The 19,514-nt window shown below is 41.8% G+C and overlaps 4 protein-coding genes across 7 annotated transcripts; all 4 read left to right on the top strand.

The window, feature by feature from the left end:
• The first annotated feature begins 219 nt into the window (after positions 1-219).
• On the top strand, positions 220-3,395 carry LOC115250139 (bile salt-activated lipase-like). Its single transcript, XM_029837300.1, has 11 exons — positions 220-379; positions 607-754; positions 854-973; positions 1,206-1,403; positions 1,476-1,606; positions 1,690-1,797; positions 1,892-2,006; positions 2,196-2,382; positions 2,505-2,708; positions 2,865-3,074; positions 3,176-3,395. The coding sequence occupies exons 1-11, from the start codon at positions 317-319 to the stop codon at positions 3,357-3,359; spliced, it is 1,668 nt and encodes a 555-aa protein (XP_029693160.1). The 5' UTR covers positions 220-316; the 3' UTR covers positions 3,360-3,395.
• A 1,115-nt stretch (positions 3,396-4,510) lies between these two features.
• LOC105418413 (general transcription factor 3C polypeptide 5-like) lies at positions 4,511-8,762 on the top strand. 4 transcript variants are annotated; one of them, XM_029837305.1, is made up of 12 exons: positions 4,511-4,665; positions 4,762-4,909; positions 5,219-5,417; positions 5,550-5,757; positions 5,858-6,041; positions 6,511-6,615; positions 6,839-6,977; positions 7,100-7,180; positions 7,389-7,477; positions 7,617-7,699; positions 8,216-8,358; positions 8,504-8,762. In XM_029837305.1, exons 2-12 carry the CDS (start codon positions 4,817-4,819, stop codon positions 8,698-8,700), a joined length of 1,521 nt encoding a protein of 506 aa, XP_029693165.1. In that variant the 5' UTR covers positions 4,511-4,665; positions 4,762-4,816; the 3' UTR covers positions 8,701-8,762. The 4 variants fall into 4 exon arrangements, with proteins under 4 accessions (XP_029693165.1, XP_029693167.1, XP_029693166.1 ...); XM_029837306.1 differs by having other exon boundaries at positions 4,512-4,665; positions 6,863-6,977; XM_029837308.1 differs by having other exon boundaries at positions 4,512-4,665; positions 5,219-5,422.
• Positions 8,763-9,214: 452 nt separating this feature from the next.
• LOC101070169 (bile salt-activated lipase-like) lies at positions 9,215-12,333 on the top strand. The gene is made up of 11 exons (XM_003978375.3): positions 9,215-9,375; positions 9,607-9,754; positions 9,847-9,966; positions 10,200-10,397; positions 10,470-10,600; positions 10,684-10,791; positions 10,886-11,000; positions 11,190-11,376; positions 11,499-11,702; positions 11,803-12,012; positions 12,114-12,333. Exons 1-11 carry the CDS (start codon positions 9,313-9,315, stop codon positions 12,295-12,297), a joined length of 1,668 nt encoding a protein of 555 aa, XP_003978424.2. The 5' UTR covers positions 9,215-9,312; the 3' UTR covers positions 12,298-12,333.
• Positions 12,334-13,428: 1,095 nt separating this feature from the next.
• LOC101069939 (bile salt-activated lipase-like) lies at positions 13,429-16,505 on the top strand. The gene is made up of 11 exons (XM_003978374.3): positions 13,429-13,581; positions 13,684-13,831; positions 13,901-14,020; positions 14,092-14,289; positions 14,368-14,498; positions 14,576-14,683; positions 14,920-15,034; positions 15,234-15,420; positions 15,493-15,696; positions 15,871-16,080; positions 16,158-16,505. The coding sequence occupies exons 1-11, from the start codon at positions 13,519-13,521 to the stop codon at positions 16,345-16,347; spliced, it is 1,674 nt and encodes a 557-aa protein (XP_003978423.2). The 5' UTR covers positions 13,429-13,518; the 3' UTR covers positions 16,348-16,505.
• The last annotated feature ends 3,009 nt before the right edge of the window (positions 16,506-19,514 follow it).

Here is a 19,514-nt window from a genome sequence, read left to right as displayed (position 1 = left end):
AAGTGCTTTTGTAAAGGTTTTTCAATAAGATACATCTCTGTAAAGAAGAAAATTAACACGAATCAACAACTAGAATGATATATTTATTATATTTGCAACGGGCCACTGAAGACACCCTTTTTCTACATGGTGTTTTTCTACAAGAAGTTTTTACATGATTCAAAAGCACTGAGCAAAGCAGGTGGTTAAGTCGTGTTACGCAATGGTGAGAAAAGTCTGATTCCAGTCTGCACAGTGCTCAGGTGTTATTGGAGAGGAAGGGGGATCCACTATAAAAGCCTCATCCACAATCAACCGGCTTCTCAGATCGGTCACAATGGCAATGTTTGGGATTGTGGTGGCTGTTGCCGTCTTTCTGGAGACAGTCTCTGCCACCTCTGTATGTATAATATCTTTAAAATGTTTTCTTAGCTAATATACAGGATTGGATATTAGACACACAATTGTACATTAATTCTATTATTTATGCATTTTTCTGTGATTATTACTGAAAACATAAGTGGTGTTTTTTAATTTCATGCTGCATCTCAGCATTATTGTGTAAACAAACTGACTGAATGAGACCAATTCAAGTATTTTGCACAAACCTTGGTGTAATATTTCCAGCTTGGGGTTGTGTACACCGAGGGTGGCATGGTGGAGGGGGATAACATCCGCCTCGGGTTCCGCCGACACATGGACATTTTCAAGGGCATTCCCTTTGCCGACATGCCTGGAAGGTTTGAGAAACCAAAGCGTCACCCTGGCTGGGACGGTGTGTTGCTCAAAAGGGAACTGTACCCTAGACCAGAACCTCGCACCTCCAAGAACAAATCAAAAATTTGATACTGGTCCGTTTCACATCTGTCTACAGGTGTTCTCAAAGCCAAGGAATATAGAAATAGATGCCTCCAGGTCAATCTTCCAATGACTGACACCAGAGGGAGTGAGGACTGTCTTTACCTCAACATCTGGGTTCCTCATGGCAGCTCAGGTATACAAAATGGTGAATTTGTCATAGACAAATGACAGGTTAAGGTTGTATTAACTGGGCATATAGTTTTAAATTAGCCATACGAACAGGTGTGACTGCAGTCAGCATGATCCTCATTGACAAATATCAGATCTTGTTGGACCACAACTATTGTGCTACATAATTTGCCAATTTTCAAGCATATATAACATTGTTTTATTAAGGATAAGCTTCATTTCTCTCTGTCTCTTAGTGTCTACTGGTCTGCCAGTCATGTTGTGGATCTACGGAGGAGGTTTCTTGGCTGGTGGGTCCATGGGCGCCAACTTCCTGGATAACTATCTGTACAGCGGACAGGAAATTGCTGAAAGAGGAGAAGTCATTGTGGTGACGGTGGGGTACCGTGTGGGCACTCTGGGCTTCCTGAGCACCGGAGATTCTAGTTTACCTGGTAGGTGTTACGAAAACAAACTTCAATAGTTGTAAAAGTTAGTAGCTTGATTGAGAGAAAACTGATTTTCAGGAAACTATGGGCTTTGGGACCAGCAAGCCGCCATTGCTTGGGTGCACAGGAACATCCGTTCATTTGGAGGAGATCCTGACAACATCACCCTCTTCGGAGAGTCCGCAGGTGGAGCTAGTGTCAGCTTCCAGGTGTCCTGCTCTTTTTTTGTGTTTGTCACATTCATTTTTGGGAGAATTCATGAAACTGATTTCACATGCCTCCTTGCACCAAGACCCTCACTCCCCACAACAAAGGGACGATCAGGAGGGCCATCTCCCAGAGCGGCGTGGCCCTCTGCCCGTGGGCTGTCAACAGGAACCCCCGCAGGTTTGCTGAGGAGGTACAGGACACGTTGTTTATTTCTCCTGTGGAACTTTTCCACCCACTAGTCAGTGGCTGGATGTAATCAGGAGTGATTTGAATGGTGTCTGCAGGTTGCTCTGAAGGTCAACTGCCCCACTGATGAAAAAATGGCCGCCTGTTTGAAGATGACTGACCCCGAACTGCTTACATTGGCTGGTTCTCTCAAGATGAGCGGCTCACCCGATAGTATGGACACAACACTCTGCACTGTTTGCACGTTTTGCATGTCTTTGTTTTCCTCTTCAATATTGAGAATATGGTAGAGTTTGTCCGAGTCGTCCAGTAAGCTTCAGAGCTTCTAAGAATTTAAATCGAAGCTATTAATTACCGTGGTCAATAAACCTAAAAATGCTGAAAATATTCCTTCCTGTTCAGACCCCCTCGTATCCAACCTGGTCTTGTCTCCTGTGATCGATGGGGACTTCCTGCCAGACGAGCCTTACAACCTGTTTCACAACGCAGCAGACATCGACTACATCGCTGGAGTCAATGACATGGACGGACACCTCTTCACTGCATTTGATATTCCTTCAATCAACTCACAGCTGGTAGACACCCCCGTGTGAGTTTACCTCAGTGTGTCGAGTATGAGAATGACGATGATGGATGTGAAAAGAGAATACAGAAGATCCACCTATCGGAGGACTAGCAGAGAAGTGTTGTTTCCTGTTTTCTTGTGTCCAGTGATGAAATGAAAAGGCTCCTGAGATCCTACACTAAGGAGAAGGGTGCAGAGGCTGCAGAAATTGGCTTTTCCACATACACCTTAAGCTGGGGATCAAATCCCAATAGGGAGACCATCAAGACAACTGTGGTGGACGTTGGAACAGACTACATCTTCCTGGTTGCTACTCAGGCTGCTCTTTACCTTCACGCTGCCCATGCCAAGCAAGAAAACGACCCTTTCTATTTAAAATTAATTTGGAGTTATTTCATTTAGTGTTTTTGTTTCACTTTTTTTTCAACATCTGCAGGGACATTATTGGTTCGATTTAAAGGTTTCTTTGGGGTTGTAACAGTGTTTTTCTTGTATTTTCCTTTCAGAACGAGACGCACCTACTCATACATGTTCTCAGAGCCCAACCGTCTGGGTGGTATTACCAAGCCTTACCCCAGCTGGATGGGAGCCGACCATGCTGATGACCTTCAGTATGTATTCGGAAAGCCATTTACCACCCCTCTGGGATACTGGCCACGACACAGGGATGTCTCTGGCTACATGATTGCCTACTGGACCAACTTTGCCAAAACTGGGTATAATTACAGCTTCATAAATAACATAAAAAGTTTGACTATATCTATGGTGTGGTTATAACTGGACCTTACATTTTCCTTTGATTATTGTCCACATGCAGTGATCCCAACAAGGGAGACTTGAGTGTGCCTGTTACATGGCCTCAGTTCACCAGCACTGGACATCAATACCTGGAAATCCACTCAAAGATGGACTCAGGCTATGTGCACCAGAAGATGAGGATGCGTTATGTGCATTTCTGGACTAGCGTCCTCCCCAACCTCAATGTAACCATCTCTGAATAAAAAGAACATTTTCTCACCTGAGCAGAAAACAGCAAATATTTCTTTGGTTTATTTGTACTATTGGTGTCTCATTGAATAATTAATGCAGACTGGTCACTGCGACATAGTTCCAGCACATAAATTCTTGACCGGAACACAAGCTTCTGCTGATCTCTGATATCTTTTCTGATGCTTAAGCAGACACTCATCTCATTCTTGCAGAGCAGAAAGCTAATGATGTGGAGCACCATCCTAAGAGACATTTTGGAACATAGAGAAAATGAAGGTTTTCTCCCTGGAAAGGCTTTAAGTTAATTATACACTGTTAATTACCATTGGAATAGTGCTCTTTGTAGAACCTTTCTTCTGTTTCAGTACCAATGCAACATTGGTGCGATTCTCAAAGCTAATGATTTACCCAACTGCACATAAAATATATTCTGTGGGTATATTCTGGGAATTTATCTGGACTAAGTTTGTTTGATGTACTGAGAACTAAACCACCTGTTTCTGACAGCTTTTCTCCCTCTGTCTGTCTCAAATACATACGTCCACATTGTGATGATATGTACCCACATTTTACGACTAATATGAAACCCAGATTCAATTGTTAATATGGTCACATTTGTATATGTTTGTGGAAGCATTTACAGTATCCCTGGTTACATTTGATTGGAGTTGTTTAACAGTGGTAGTGTGTTCCAGCTTCAGTTTGGTAAGTTGTTATACGTCCAGTTGAATTCATCATTATAGATAAACAACTGTTGTGTGAGTATACAGCTTCCTGAGTTATGTGTGGGAATAAACTAAACTGAAATGTGATTAAAATATGTGACCACTACTTCAAAAGAGCGCTAAATGGCTTTGGTTTTTTTAATTACATTTTTATTCATTCCTGAAAAATGGCATATTGCTTTGCACGTATACTGTACAGCAGAAAAGCCACAGTTTTGATGATAAATGGCTTTATTCCCCTCTGTACATCACACAAAAATCCGGACTCAGCTGTACTTTACATTTGTTCGTCAGCTTATGTGTTTTTCTCCATCTGTCTGTTTTTCTCCACCAGATTTAGAGCCAATGCCACCATGCTATCAGTGATCAAAAGTAAACATTACTCTTTGTGTGAGTGTGTGTGTGTGTGTGTTTGTGTGTGTGTGTGTGTGTGTGCGTGCGTGTGCGTGCGTATGTGTGTTCTGCTCCTTCAGAGGCAGGTCTTGTGTATAAAAGCACCTGGGAGGTATTTGTGGCTTTCTGTGCAGCCATGGAGAAACAGAAGAGTCTTCTTGTTCTTGCCTTGTTTGTGACGACGGCCTCAGCTGCCTCTGTAAGCCATCGCTACCACTCTAAATGTCACTAATTTGAAGAACTCAAAGAATGTGAGCTTTTTGCTTAAAGACCTCTGGTTCTATTGTTACTCCAGCTGGGTCTTGTTCAGACGGAAGGTGGTCGTGTTCAGGGGCAGAATATCCCTCTTGATGTGTTCCGCTCCGTTGATGTTTTCAAAGGACTCCCCTTTGCTGCCAAGCCTGGGCTTTTTGAAAAACCCAAACCTCACCCTGGCTGGGATGGTATGTAAATATCAATTTCCACCATTATTAACAGGAAAGGAAAATCTCTCGCGCTTTGTCCACCACCAGGGATACTGCAGATTACATATACAGTGTGATTGTGATGAGGATTTGGATTGAGTCCTTAGTGATTTTACTACTTTTTAGGCTTTAACTCGTCGTGCTTTTTTACACACGTTCGACTAAAATAGAACTGAAAGAGGTATTCTGTAGTAGTTTTGTTAGAGCGCATAACTGTCCATGTATTACTGTTTTTGGTGTAACCTTCATAACAGCTGGACTTTGTGCAATTTTCTTGCACTCCCACAGACTTTTGCCTACTCAAACAGACGTCTTGAGCTCCGTTTCAGACCTCAAGACCCTTTCTGCCACTCTCTCTGTGGAAACCGCTTTTCCTCAAGCAACCTCATCCTGAGAGTGAGGCGTCGGGTGCGAAAAAATAACCCCAAGGATGCTGAGATCCACATGGACATACTGGGAGTCATTGGAACAACATACAAATTCCATGGTCAGGTGTGTGTGTGTCTATATTTGTGTGTTTGTGTGTGTAACATTTCAGTAACAGTGATCACGAGGATTTTCAGCTTTTCATAGAAATGTGATGTGTGTTTTATTTATGTGGTGTGTTTATTGTCGACAGGGATGGCAGACTTTCAGTGCCTTGCTATGCATTCAGAAGGTGGAAAAAATACATCTTTGTATGACAAAATTATCCTCCGCAAAGTTGAGAGCCAAGCATTTTTTGAGCAGGACTTGCCCTACTTTCTGCCCCCGGCCATCTTCTCACGCCTAGACACTCCTGTGGATTACTTTTACCGACCTGACATCCATCAAAAACCTATCACTGGGTAAAACATTTCAACGTCAATGTCACACTGTTTGTGTTTGCCTGAATTAAAATAGCATCATTATAATCCCCCTAATATTTCTCTTTTTTCCTGATTATAGGAAGCGTTCCTCTAATAATATTAATTTAATCGGTTTAAACCGCACTCGGAGGCGTCACAATGCCATCTTTGTCAGCTTCACTGAACCCTCCGTACCCACCAAGTGCCTTGAGGGAGCCATAACTAACTGGGAACAAGTTTGCCAAAAAGATCACGATAAGCAGGCTGAAGAACAGTTGAGAAAGGTGTGTGACTGTAAAACTGGTGCCTTCTTTAATGTTAAAATCCTGTACCCTGGGAACGATGTGATCCGTTTTGCTCCAGGATCCCGATCTTATTTTCAGGATTAAAAATAAGTTAAATTTGTTGAGCAGAAACAACAAACTGCAGGTTTGTAATAATACAATTAAAATAAAATTATTCACATTTAACACCTTCTGGTGGGTATTTTAGATTTTTATTTAACTTAGCTTTTAAACAAAGTCAAAACAAGCAGTTTTGTACGACAAAACATTCTTTTATTGTTTTTTTTCCCAGCATTCAACTGTTCTGTTTAAGATTATTATTAACTGACATTTCACTCTGACAGTAGTATTTCCTTGCTTTTTCATGAAAATATAAACTTACAGTCACAGTAGAGATAATGCATTGTTTTGCTGTCATTTACTGTATATTATCTTATCATTAACCAAGCTTTTTTTTTTTTTTACCTAGATGTTTGAGAGCCGGCCCATCTGGTCACGGAACGCTGTCAAGGCCAACATCAATATCCAGCCTGATAAACTGAAATTACTGCTGCCTGTTGTGGCTTACTATATGGTAAGCAGAGAGGTGGAGGACGCTGATTGTTAGATTGTTTAAATATTCTAAAAAAATCCCCTAATTTCACAGTGACCCCTTGCAGATACTGAACAGAAAAATCTATTTCAAGAATTGAGGGTGTTTTTCCTTTTAATTAAAGATGTGTTATTGAAGTTGTGTCTATTAAATATACATTTAAAAAGAATTGTGGCCATCATCTCCCTTTGTGTTCATGTTAAAGTTAAACATGAGCTTTGATTGCCAGGTGACAGGACCATGGAGAAGTTTGTGGGTTAGGTTTGGATATGACCCCAGAAAGATGAAGGATTCAAAGAAATATCAGCTGCTGGACTTCAGGATCAGGTGCAGCACGAAGCATGGTAAGTCCAGTGGTCTGTGTTTAAATTTTATTCATAATTATTAGCATTTTTTTAACGATAGTTTTATCTCTTTCTGAATGGTTCATGTATTTGGTAAAAAAAAAAAATTGAATATCTTTTAGGATATTCATCATCACATATGCCAGTAAAACCCAAGCGGAGCGCCCTTAACTACAATCTACCTATTACAGTCAACAAAACAGGTGACTGCACTCCTTAATCTACTCTGTTAATTTGATTATTGTTTTAAAAAGGTTTGTCGAGCTTCTATCAATATGTATTATGATCCAACTGAAGGATCGTCTCTTGATTCTTTTAAACACCTGTTTAATTTGACAGCAATGAATGTAGTGCTGTGTAACAAAGACTATCATAAATCACTTAGTGTTGTCTTTAAAAAAAAAAAAACAGTTCCACAACCAGCCAGTTTAATAGAACTTACAACTCAGGAGGGCCCCAGTACCAGTCGGGACACAGCCTCAAGCATATACCAGCTAAAGGTCAGTAGTGAGTGGAAAAAAGATAATGAGATCACAACAATCTCCACCTGTGATTGAATAATAGAAATATAATCTATGGTTCATTTGCAACAACTTTACATTTGCCTGAATCATATTCATCCCCGTTTCACTTCCTCAGGAGTCCTCCTACATTTTCCGAGAGGGCATGCTGCCTCCCCACAGACAGATGTTTTATCAGCTGTGTGACTTGGATGTAGAAAGGTATCATCGCAGTTCTCGTCCATCCGTACATGCGACATATAGTTTTTCATCTGCAAGGGAAGGTTTTAAAAAATCTGCAATCTTTCACCAAGACACCTCCAGCAGGAATCAGCGAGTACTGCAATCTAAGGGTAACATAAATAAATGCTTATTTAGGCAGAAAATTCCTCCCATTTTTTAAAAATCATACATGATTAATGTGACTCAAAAGTCTTACTTGTCTAAAATATTGAATAACTCTGGGGATGCAGATCCTGCGATTAATAATACCCACAAAACAAATAGTTGTTTGAAACAGTTAATGTGTATATACTGCTGGCTACCCCCACATAGCAAATTGTCTTAATTGTCCTTGTTTACATTTGTAATATTAATGGGGGAAAAGCCTGAAAACTGAAACTATATCAAACGGGTTGAAGAGTGGTGAAACGAGTCTAAACAGACTAAAATGTGCATTACAGGTTTAGGGTACAAGTAAATAGAGCGCTAGTTTCAGTGCAGCTGTGTGTTCTCCAGTATCAGACAGGTGGTCGATCAGAACACCGGTGAGGAGCAGGTTTGTGAGGAGCGAGACGGCTGGTGCGTTCCCGGCACTAAAGATAAGTTGAGGGACATGATCTCGGGAATGATCAAGAAGGTGGTCCGAGGCCAGAAACCTGGGAGGTTAAAAAAGAAAAGATTTATATATATATATATATATATATATATATTATATACATAAACGCAGTTGACTCTTGAAGAAACGCTGAATCAATAAAAGGAGGAGTGACAGTGTATCTCACTTTACTGGTCCTCCTTTTTCAGCATTGTTGGTGCACTCCCAGAAGCGCAGACGCAGAGGCCTGTTGAGCTTGAACCATCCAGAGGTAGGGGACAAGGCAAAGGAGGACATTCAGGAAGAGGAGGACAAGGAAGATGAGGGGGAAGATGAAGACGATGACTTTCAGCTATCGGAGGAAAGCGAAAATGAGATGGAGACAGAAATGCTGGATTATATTTAAGGGAAAAGTTAAGCGTTTATGCCAACGTGTGTAAAATGTAAATAAATATGTAACTACTCACATCTTTGGTCTGTCAATTTAATTAAGGAATAAATGGGATTGTGGGATCAAATAGTGCCAAGACTGTTGATGTCAATGTGGCTTTTATACGTCTGTATGGAGCAGACCGGTGGACAAAGGTAATCGGGATGATTTGTTGCACAAGACAAATGTGAGACTTTGAGTCCAGTTGAACAGCTGTGTCAACTCAGCAGAGGCTGGAGTCCACTGGACAACCTTAAACAGGCTGGAGAAAAAAGTGCTTTTGTAAAGGTTTTTCAATAAGATACATCTCTGTAAAGAAGAAAATGAACACAAATCAACAACTAGAATGATATATTTATTATATTTGCAACGGGCCACTGAAGACACCCTTTTTCTACATGGTGTTTTTCTACAAGAAGTTTTTACATGATTCAAAAGCACTGAGCAAAGCAGGTGGTTAAGTCGTGTTACGCAATGTTGAGTATAGTCTGATTCCAGTCTGCACATTGCTCAGGTGTTATTGGAGAGGAAGGGGGATCCACTATAAAAGCCTCATCCACAATCAACCGGCTTCTCAGATCGGCCACAATGGCAATGTTTGGGATTGTGGTGGCTGTTGCCGTCTTTCTGGAGACAGTCTCTGCCACCTCTGTATGTATAATATCTTTAAAATGTTTTCTTCATTAGCTAATATACAGGATTGGATATTAGACACACAATTGTACATTAATTCTATTATTTATACATTTTTCTGTGATTATTACTGAAAACATAAGTGGTGTTTTTTAATTTTATGCTGCATCTCAGCATTATTGTGTAAACAAACTGACTGAATAAGACCAATTCAAGTATTTTGCACAAACCTTGGTGTAATATTTCCAGCTTGGGGTTGTGTACACCGAGGGTGGCATGGTGGAGGGGGATAACATCCGCCTCGGGTTCCGCCGACACATGGACATTTTCAAGGGCATTCCCTTTGCCGACATGCCTGGAAGGTTTGAGAAACCAAAGCGTCACCCTGGCTGGGACGGTGTGTTGCTCAAAAGGGAACTGTACCCTAGACCAGAACCTTGCACCTCCAAGAACAAATCAAAAATTTGATACTGGTCCGTTTCACATCAGGTGTTCTCAAAGCCAAGGAATATAGAAATAGATGCCTCCAGGTCAATTTTCGAATGACCGACACCAGAGGGAGTGAGGACTGTCTTTACCTCAACATCTGGGTTCCTCATGGCAGCTCAGGTATACAAAATGGTGAATTTGTCATAGACAAATGACAGGTTAAGGTTGTATTAACTGGGCATATATCTTTTAAATTAGCCATACGAACAGGTGTGACTGCAGTCAGCATGATCCTCATTGACAAATATCAGATCTTGTTGGACCACAACTATTGTGCTACATAATTTGTCAATTTTCAAGCATATATAACATTGTTTTATTAAGGATAAGCTTCATTTCTCTCTGTCTCTTAGTGTCTACTGATCTGCCAGTCATGTTGTGGATCTACGGAGGAGGTTTCATGATTGGTGGGTCCATGGGCGGCAAATTCCTGGATGACTATCTGTTCAGCGGACAGGAAATTGCTGAAAGAGGAGAAGTCATTGTGGTGACGGTGGGGTACCGTGTGGGCACTCTGGGCTTCCTGAGCACCGGAGATTCTAGTTTACCTGGTAGGTGTTACGAAAACAAACTTCAATAGTTGTAAAAGTTAGTAGCTTGATTGAGAGAAAACTGATTTTCAGGAAACTATGGGCTTTGGGACCAGCAAGCCGCCATTGCTTGGGTGCACAGGAACATCCGTTCATTTGGAGGAGATCCTGACAACATCACCCTCTTCGGAGAGTCCGCAGGTGGAGCTAGTGTCAGCTTCCAGGTGTCCTGCTCTTTTTTTGTGTTTGTCACATTCATTTTTGGGAGAATTCATGAAACTGATTTCACATGCCTCCTTGCACCAAGACCCTCACTCCCCACAACAAAGGGACGATCAGGAGGGCCATCTCCCAGAGCGGCGTGGCCCTCTGCCCGTGGGCTGTCAACAGGAACCCCCGCAGGTTTGCTGAGGAGGTACAGGACACGTTGTTTATTTCTCCTGTGGAACTTTTCCACCCACTAGTCAGTGGCTGGATGTAATCAGGAGTGATTTGAATGGTGTCTGCAGGTTGCTCTGAAGGTCAACTGCCCCACTGATGAAAAAATGGCCGCCTGTTTGAAGATGACTGACCCCGAACTGCTTACATTGGCTGGTTCTCTCAATAAGAGCCGCTCACCCGATAGTATGGACACAACACTCTGCACTGTTTGCACGTTTTGCATGTCTTTGTTTTCCTCTTCAATATTGAGAATATGGTAGAGTTTGTCCTAGTTGTCCAGTAAGCTTCAGAGCTTCTAAGAATTTAAATCGAAGCTATTAATTACCGTGGGCAATAAACCTAAAAATGCTGAAAATATTCCTTCCTGTTCAGACCCCCTCGTATCCAACCTGGTCTTGTCTCCTGTGATCGATGGAGACTTCCTGCCAGACGAGCCTTATAACCTGTTTCACAACGCAGCAGACATCGACTACATCGCTGGAGTCAATGACATGGACGGACACCTCTTCACTACATTTGATATTCCTTCAATCAACTCACAGCTGGTAGACACCCCCGTGTGAGTTTACCTCAGTGTGTCGAGTATGAGAATGACGATGATGGATGTGAAAAGAGAATACAGAAGATCCACCTATCGGAGGAGTAGCAGAGAAGTGTTGTTTCCTGTTTTCTTGTGTCCAGTGATGAAATGAAAAGGCTCCTGAGATCCTACACTAAGGAGAAGGGTGCAGAGGCTGCAGAAATTGGCTTTTCCACATACACCTTAAATTGGGGATCAAATCCCAATAGGGAGACCATCAAGAAAACTGTGGTGGACGTTGGAACAGACTACATCTTCCTGGTTGCTACTCAGGCTGCCCTTTACCTTCACGCTGCCCATGCCAAGCAAGAAAACGACCCTTTCTATTTAAAATTAATTTGGAGTTATTTCATTTAAAGGTTTCTTTGGGGTTGTAACAGTGTTTTTCTTGTATCTTCCTTTCAGAACGAGACGCACCTACTCATACATGTTCTCAGAGCCCAGCCGTCTGGGTGGTATTGCCAAGCCTTACCCCAGCTGGATGGGAGCCGACCATGCTGATGACCTTTTTTATGTCTTCGGAAAGCCATTTACCACCCCTATCATATACTGGCCACGACACAGGGATGTCTCTCGCTACATGATTGCCTACTGGACCAACTTTGCCAAAACTGGGTATAATTACAGCTTCATAAATAACATAAAAAGTTTGACTATATCTATGGTGTGGATATAACTGGACCTTACATTTTCCTTTGATTATTGTCCACATGCAGTGATCCCAACAAGGGAGACTTGAGTGTGCCTGTTACATGGCCTCAGTTCACCAGCACTGGACATCAATACCTGGAAATCCACTCAAAGATGGACTCAGGCTATGTGCACCAGAAGATGAGGATGCGTTATGTGCATTTCTGGACTAGCGTCCTCCCCAACCTCAATGTAACCATCTCTGAATAAAAAGAACATTTTCTCACCTGAGCAGAAAACAGCAAATATTTCTTTGGTTTATTTGTACTATTGGTGTCTCATTGAATAATTAATGCAGACTGGTCACTGCGACATAGTTCCAGCACATAAATTCTTGACAGGAACACAAGCTTCTGCTGATCTCTGATATCTTTTCTGATGCTTAAGCAGACACTCATCTCATTCTTGCAGAGCAGAAAGCTAATGACGTGGAGCACCATCCTAAGAGACATTTTGGTACATAGAGAAAATGAAGGTTTTCTCCCTGGAAAGGCTTTAAGTTAATTATACACTGTTAATTACCATTGGAATAGTGCTCTTTGTAGAACCTTTCTTCTGTTTCAGTACCAATGTAACATTGGTGCGATTCTCAAAGCTAATGATTTACCCAACTGCACATAAAATATATTCTGTGGGTATATTCTGGGAATTTATCTGGACTAAGTTTGTTTGATGTACTGAGAACTAAACCACCTGTTTCTGACAGCTTTTCTCCCTCTGTCTGTCCCAAATACATACGTCCACATTGTGATGATATGTACCCACATTTTACGACTAATATGAAACCCAGATTCAATTGTTAATATGGTCACATTTGTATATGTTTGTGGAAGCATTTACAGTATCCCTGGTTACATTTGATTGGAGTTGTTTAACAGTGGTAGTGTGTTCCAGCTTCAGTTTGGTAAGTTGTTATACGTCCAGTTGAATTCATCATTATAGATAAACAACTGTTGTGTGAGTATACAGCTTCCTGAGTTATGTGTGGGAATAAACTAAACTGAAATGTGATTAAAATATGTGACCAATACTTCAAAAGAGTGCTAAATGGCTTTCGTTTTTTTAATTACATTTTTATTCATTCCTGAAAAATGGCATATTGCTTTGCACGTATACTGTACAGCAGAAAAGCCACAGTTTTGATGATAAATGGCTTTATTCCCCTCTGTACATCACACAAAAATCCGGACTCAGCTGTACTTTACATTTGTTCGTCAGCTTATATGTGTTTTTCTCCATCTGTCTGTTTTTCGCCACCAGATTTAGAGCCAATGCCACCATGCTATCAGTGATCAAAAGTAAACATTACTCTTTGTGTGAGTGTGTGTGTGTGTGCGTGCGTGTGCCTGTGTGTGTGTGTGTTCTGCTCCTTCAGAGGCAGGTCTTGTGTATAAAAGCACCTGGGAGGTATTTGTGGCTTTCTGTGCAGCCATGGAGAAACAGAAGAGTCTTCTTGTTCTTGCCTTGTTTGTGACGACGGCCTCAGCTGCCTCTGTAAGCCATCACTACCACTCTAAATGTCCATAACACTAATTTGAAGAACTCAAAGAATGTGAGCTTTTTGCTTAAAGACCTCTGGTTCTATTGTTACTCCAGCTGGGTCTTGTTCAGACGGAAGGTGGTCGTGTTCAGGGGCAGAATATCCCTCTTGATGTGGTCCGCTCCGTTGATGTTTTCAAAGGAATCCCCTTTGCTGCCAAGCCTGGGCTTTTTGAAAAACCCAAACCTCACCCTGGCTGGGATGGTATGTAAATATCAATTTCCACCATTATTAACAGGAAAGGAAAATCTCTCGCGCTTTGTCTATCACCAGGGATACTGCAGGCGACGAGGTTTGCTGAGCAGTGTCTCCAGATTAATGATCTACAGACCACGAGTCTGGGGAGCGAAGACTGCCTCCACCTCAACATCTGGGTCCCTCAAGGCAAACATGGTACAGTAGTTTCATTTTTGATCATGTTGTTGGTTATGAGCATTGTCAAATTCTTGACATTTGCCTCTCAGTCTCATCCAACTTACCGGTCATGATTTGGATCTACGGAGGAGGTTTCATGAGTGGTAGTTCTACCGGGCCTGGTTTTTTGGGCAACTATCTGTACAGCGGTCAGGAAATTGCAGACAAGGGTGATGTCATTGTTGTGTCTTTTGGATACCGCGTGGGCGTACTGGGGTTCCTCAGCACAGGGGACTCCCGCTTACCAGGTAAATCCGGTGAAATTAAAGGCATGCAAAAATGCATCATATCTTAGATTGTGTATTAATGATTTATCATAATATCAGGAAACTATGGCCTGTGGGATCAGCATGCTGCCATTGCTTGGGTGCACAGGAACATCCGATTATTTGGGGGAGATCCTGACAACATCACCATCTTTGGGGAGTCTGCAGGTGGAGCTAGTGTCAGCTTCCAGGTGAGTAGCAGCCCACCTTGAACCTTTTTACTGTGGGTTTAAGAGTCCAAGAGTGTGCTTAATTTATTCCTATGCAGACTCTCTCCCCCCACAACAAAGGTCTTGTGAGAAGAGCCATCTCTCAAAGTGGTGATGCTTTAAGCCCCTGGGCTGTCAATGAGGATCCACGCACCATGGCAGAGAGGGTATGGCATCATTGTAACTTGCTAACATATTTGCTGGGGTTCTTATTTTTGGAACAATGACAATTGTGATTTCAAGCTTTCCCAATGGAAATATCTTCAGTTGTAAGAATGACCTGAGGGTGTGTTGATTCCAGAGGGGAAAAAATGGAATTCACTCCATGAATCTGTGACAATTTATCCAACGTTTTCCTAAAATTGGACTGATCAGAATATTCTGCCCTTTGGCATTTGTGCAGGTTGCCTTGAAAGCTGGTTGCCCCGTGGATGAGAGGATGGTGGCCTGCCTGAGATCATCAGATGCCAGGAATCTTACCATGTCCACCCCCTACATCCCAGACGGCACCCCAGACTGTGAGACATGCTTTTTCCTCAGTGGAGCAAACCAATGAAACCATCCAGCAAATTGATAGAGAATGTTAACATCACAAAATAAGATCGGAACTTTCCAGCAGTTAAACATAAGCAGCCAAAACAATTGTCAGTCAAAGTATGCCTTTATACAGTGTGGAGCCCATACAATACAGATGAATTATGTTCATATTGATCCCAGATCCAGGTATTAAACATGTGCTCCTGACTCCTGTTGTGGATGGAGACTTCCTACCCGATGAGCCAGTAAACCTGTTCCACAACACTGCTGAAATTGATTACCTTGCGGGAGTTAACGACATGGATGGCTTCAGCTTTACCTCAGAGGATATTCATTCTCTCAAAAACAAGACAGAAAAAACTCCTGTGTAAGTCTGATTTGTTATTTTTAAAGAAAAAAAGAGTATCTTTGATGGAGCTCTCTGTTTTCTTTGATGCAGCGATGAAGTCATTAGGCTTCTTGCGGCTTATACTAAAGACACGGGACCGGAAGGTTTCCAGGTGGCCTCTGATGAATACTTCTCAAAATGGGGGGCCTCACCGAGCCAGGAGACTGTTCAGAGGACCGCGGTGGAAATTGGGACTGACTACATCTTCCTGGTTTCTACACAGGCTGCCCTCTATCTTCATGCTGCCAAAGCTACGTGAGGAAACTCACATTTTTGAATTCAGGATTGTGAAGTTCTGTCTTCTGTGATCTATTAATGATGATTTCCTAAATACGAGGGGTGTTTTAAGCAACTTAGCAACATTGCACTTTAAAATGTTCATCCTGGTGTGGGCGGTGGTAGTTAAATCCCCTGCTTTGTCTTTAACAGGTCTGCCGGTACCTTCTCCTACCTTCTGTCTGAGCCCAGTTTATTGGCTGGACCAGGCAGACCCTACCCTGACTGGATGGGAGCCGACCACACGGATGATCTGCAGTATGTCTTTGGCATACCCTTCGCCATACCTCAGGTTTATGGGGACAAACAAAGAGAACTGTCTGGAAATATGATTGCCTACTGGACTAACTTCGCCAGAACTGGGTAATTCACACCATTAAGCTGCATTTTAGACTTTAGGAACTGAGTGGAGATTTTTATGCTTCTTTTCATTTTTACAGAAACCCCAACAAAGGAACCCTGAAGGTGCCGGTGACGTGGCCCAACTTCACCTCTGCTGGACAGCAGTTCCTGGACATCAGTGCTAAGATGAGTGAAAGTTCTATTGGAGAGAAAATGAGGCATAACTTTGTTCGGCTTTGGACAAAGACCCTTCCCGGTCTTAAATCACACATTGCCTTAGATAATTAACCAACGGTGAATTTCTGATAAAAGCCAAACAACAGCAATCACCAACACCATGTATGTATGAACATAATAAGATGTGTGTTGTGTTCAGAAGAACTACAGCAGTTATTTTTAAAGACCAGAGATTCATGAAAATAAAAATAAACTTGCTTTACTCTTTAGTAAACTGTTGTTCATTTACAGCATATTTCACTCAAACTGTTTGGCAAGCTCTTAGAAATGATGCTGTGGGGCTATATGACAACAACATTCCAGATACTCAGTTCCTTAGCTGTAATATTACTAATATAATTTGTGTCTCTGTGTTAAAAGCATATTTGGAGGTAAAAGCTGACACCATCTTCTTGATTCAGGAAAAACTGAGGTCATGGTGTTTGGTCCTGAACCTCACAGGGATAGATTAGATCACATGGTCATTCTAGATGGTATCTCATTAGCATCTAGTCTCTCTGTGGGGAATCTTGGAGTAACTTTTGACCAAAATCTGTCCTTTAACTCACAGATTAAATTAGTCTCCAGAAGTGCCTTTTTTCACCTGAGGAACATCACAAAGATCAGGAAGCTACTAAGGCGGCATGATGCTGAAAAGCTAGTCTATGGTATAGATGTTAGACTATTGTAATTCTTTATTATCAGGGTGTCCAAACAACTCTTTAAGAAGCATCCAGGTGATCCAAAATGCTGCAACTAGAGTTCTGACAGGTATTGACAAGAGACCACATAACTCCTGTACTGGCGTCTCTTCATTGGCTGCCCATTAAATTTAGTATAATTTTTAAACTTCTTCTGACCTACAAGGTCCTCAGAGGCCTAGCTCCATCCTACCTGGAGGAGCTAGTAACACCTTTTCATCCAAGTCTCTAGGGGTAGAATGGGGGGCCGAGCATTTAGCTACCAGGCCCCCCTGTTGTGGAACCAGCTCCCTGTCCAGGTACAGGAGGCTGACTCCATCTCTACTTTTAAGATTCGACTTAAAACTTTGAAAATGCTTATTGTCACTAATTCTGTAGTTCCAGTTACTATCATAGACAGACAAACTATCATACTTAGGGGGTCGACTAATTATTAGGTTAACATCTTAATTATGCTGCTATAGGCCAAGGCTTCCGGGGTCCAGAAACATGATCACCTTGCAGGCTTCTGTCACCCTACTGGGTCATGGCCTCCTTTCCTTTCCTTTCCTTTCCTTTCCTTTCCTTTCCTTTCCTTTCCTTTCCTTTCCTTTCCTTTCCTTTCCTTTCCTTTCCTTTCCTTTCCTTTCCTCTCCTTTCCTCTCCTCTCCTCTCCTGTCCTAGTAGATCATTGATGATGTTGTTTCTTGTATAGTTTCTCTGCCGCCCCCCTCTGTATTCATCAACAGGTCTAGCCGCCTTTATAGATGTATGCTGGCCTGCCGACCTCTGTCCCTGCTGACCGACTCTACTCTTATACCAGCAGTTTGTACTATTAATGTATCTCTATGTTCTCTGCCTATTCTTTCCTCTACCTGTGCTCCTCCCACTTCTCCTCTCTCTCTACTCAGCCGTCCATCAGCAGGAGGGTCCCCCTACATGAGCCCGGTCCTGCTCAAGGTTTCTTCCTCTTAAAGGGGAGTTTTTCCTTGATACTGTTGCTTGTCTGGGGTCAGGCCCTGGGATTCTGGAAAGCGCCTAGAAACAATTTTGTTTGTAACAGACGCCCTATAAATAAAGTTTGATTGATTGATGGCAAATTCCTACCGTGTCCATGTGAGGGTAACATTAATTGTAATAGGGACTTGTCTCACAGGGATGGAAAATGTATAGATTTTAGTTTATAGTAGCAGATGAAAAAATAAACACTGAGAGAAGGAATTATTTTCTGTATAATTACTATGGTGATTTACACTGAAAACACTGATGAGAGCATTACATACATCTGCTCAGGATGATTGCATTGATGATTGTGCAGGATTCATTAAAAATAGTTGGTTACAAGTAGTTTTGGAATATCATATGTATCTTTATCAAACATATCTTTAGCAGTTATTAGCTGTTTCCTGTCTGTTTTAGCAACTGTATACAAACTACTTATACATCAGCTATATATCACTAGTGCCCAGAAAGTTGGGCTAAAGCATTTTTTGCCTCTTAAATTATGTTAGTTTTGCAATGTTTTTATCCTCTAAGAATAAAATATTTGAAAAACATATTAAATATTGTGCGCAACACTAGGCAGGGTCAACTTTTCCTCAGGTACAACAAAACAAGGGAATAGGTTCCCAAACAATAATTATATTACACAAATTTGTTGTTTGATTTTCTGTGAACACTTTATGGTCTTGAAAACATAGAAACTAATGTTTAAAATAATGAAATCAGCTTCCTTTATTATAATTAAGGGTGAATATGTGATTGAAAGACCAGATGGGACTGTACCCCAAATATACGTGTTCAGGGAGTCTGTTACTTTTTCGTTGCCTGTGTATTGCCTTGTTCTTTTCAAAGCTGTTTGGCTGAACCTGGGCCCAGCCATTGAGGTGGAGCAATGAGGCCCACCATCCTTCCCTGCCTCTGAACAGTGGAATTCACAGCATTTATTTGTTTGTCCTTCCTTGGTGTCACACTGAACTTTAAAGAGAAAGTCAATTAGTTCCACCTCAGTGGCAGGAGAGAGACAGCAGCAACATTGTTAAGTGGAGGAGAGAGGAATACATGCCCTTCGCTGGACTGTGATTATGCAAACACAATGTGGGACTCCAGAGCATTCTCTGGTCCCCTTCCCAGTCTGGCCAGCGATTAAATGTTAAGTCGCATGTCGTCGCTTCATCGCTGGCAGTCATGGTGGTGCCCCGAAAACCAGGTGTCCTTTGTAGACAATTGGAACAGTTTTTGGGGAAAACCTGGTCTGATTAGGAGAGACGGTGTCCATCCCACCTGGGATGGGGCCTCTCTCATTTCTAGTAATTTGGCTAATTTTATTAGAGTTTATTGGCTAACTTTATTTATTAGAGACCTGACAAACCAGGGTCATTATTAAAGTCATTATTAAAGTCATTATTATTGGAGACTTTAATATCCATGTAGACGTTGTAAATGACAGCTTTAGAAATGGCTTCATTTCATTACTTGAGTCCATTGGTTTCCTCCAGCAGATAAACCAACCAACTCATAACTTCAACCACACTCATCTCTGAATTGACGGACAAGACA

The sequence above is a fragment of the Takifugu rubripes genome, chromosome 6 (assembly GCF_901000725.2).
Source record: "Takifugu rubripes chromosome 6, fTakRub1.2, whole genome shotgun sequence".
Taxonomy (NCBI): Eukaryota; Metazoa; Chordata; class Actinopteri; order Tetraodontiformes; family Tetraodontidae; genus Takifugu; species Takifugu rubripes.
This window is presented reverse-complemented; position numbering and strand designations above follow the sequence as displayed.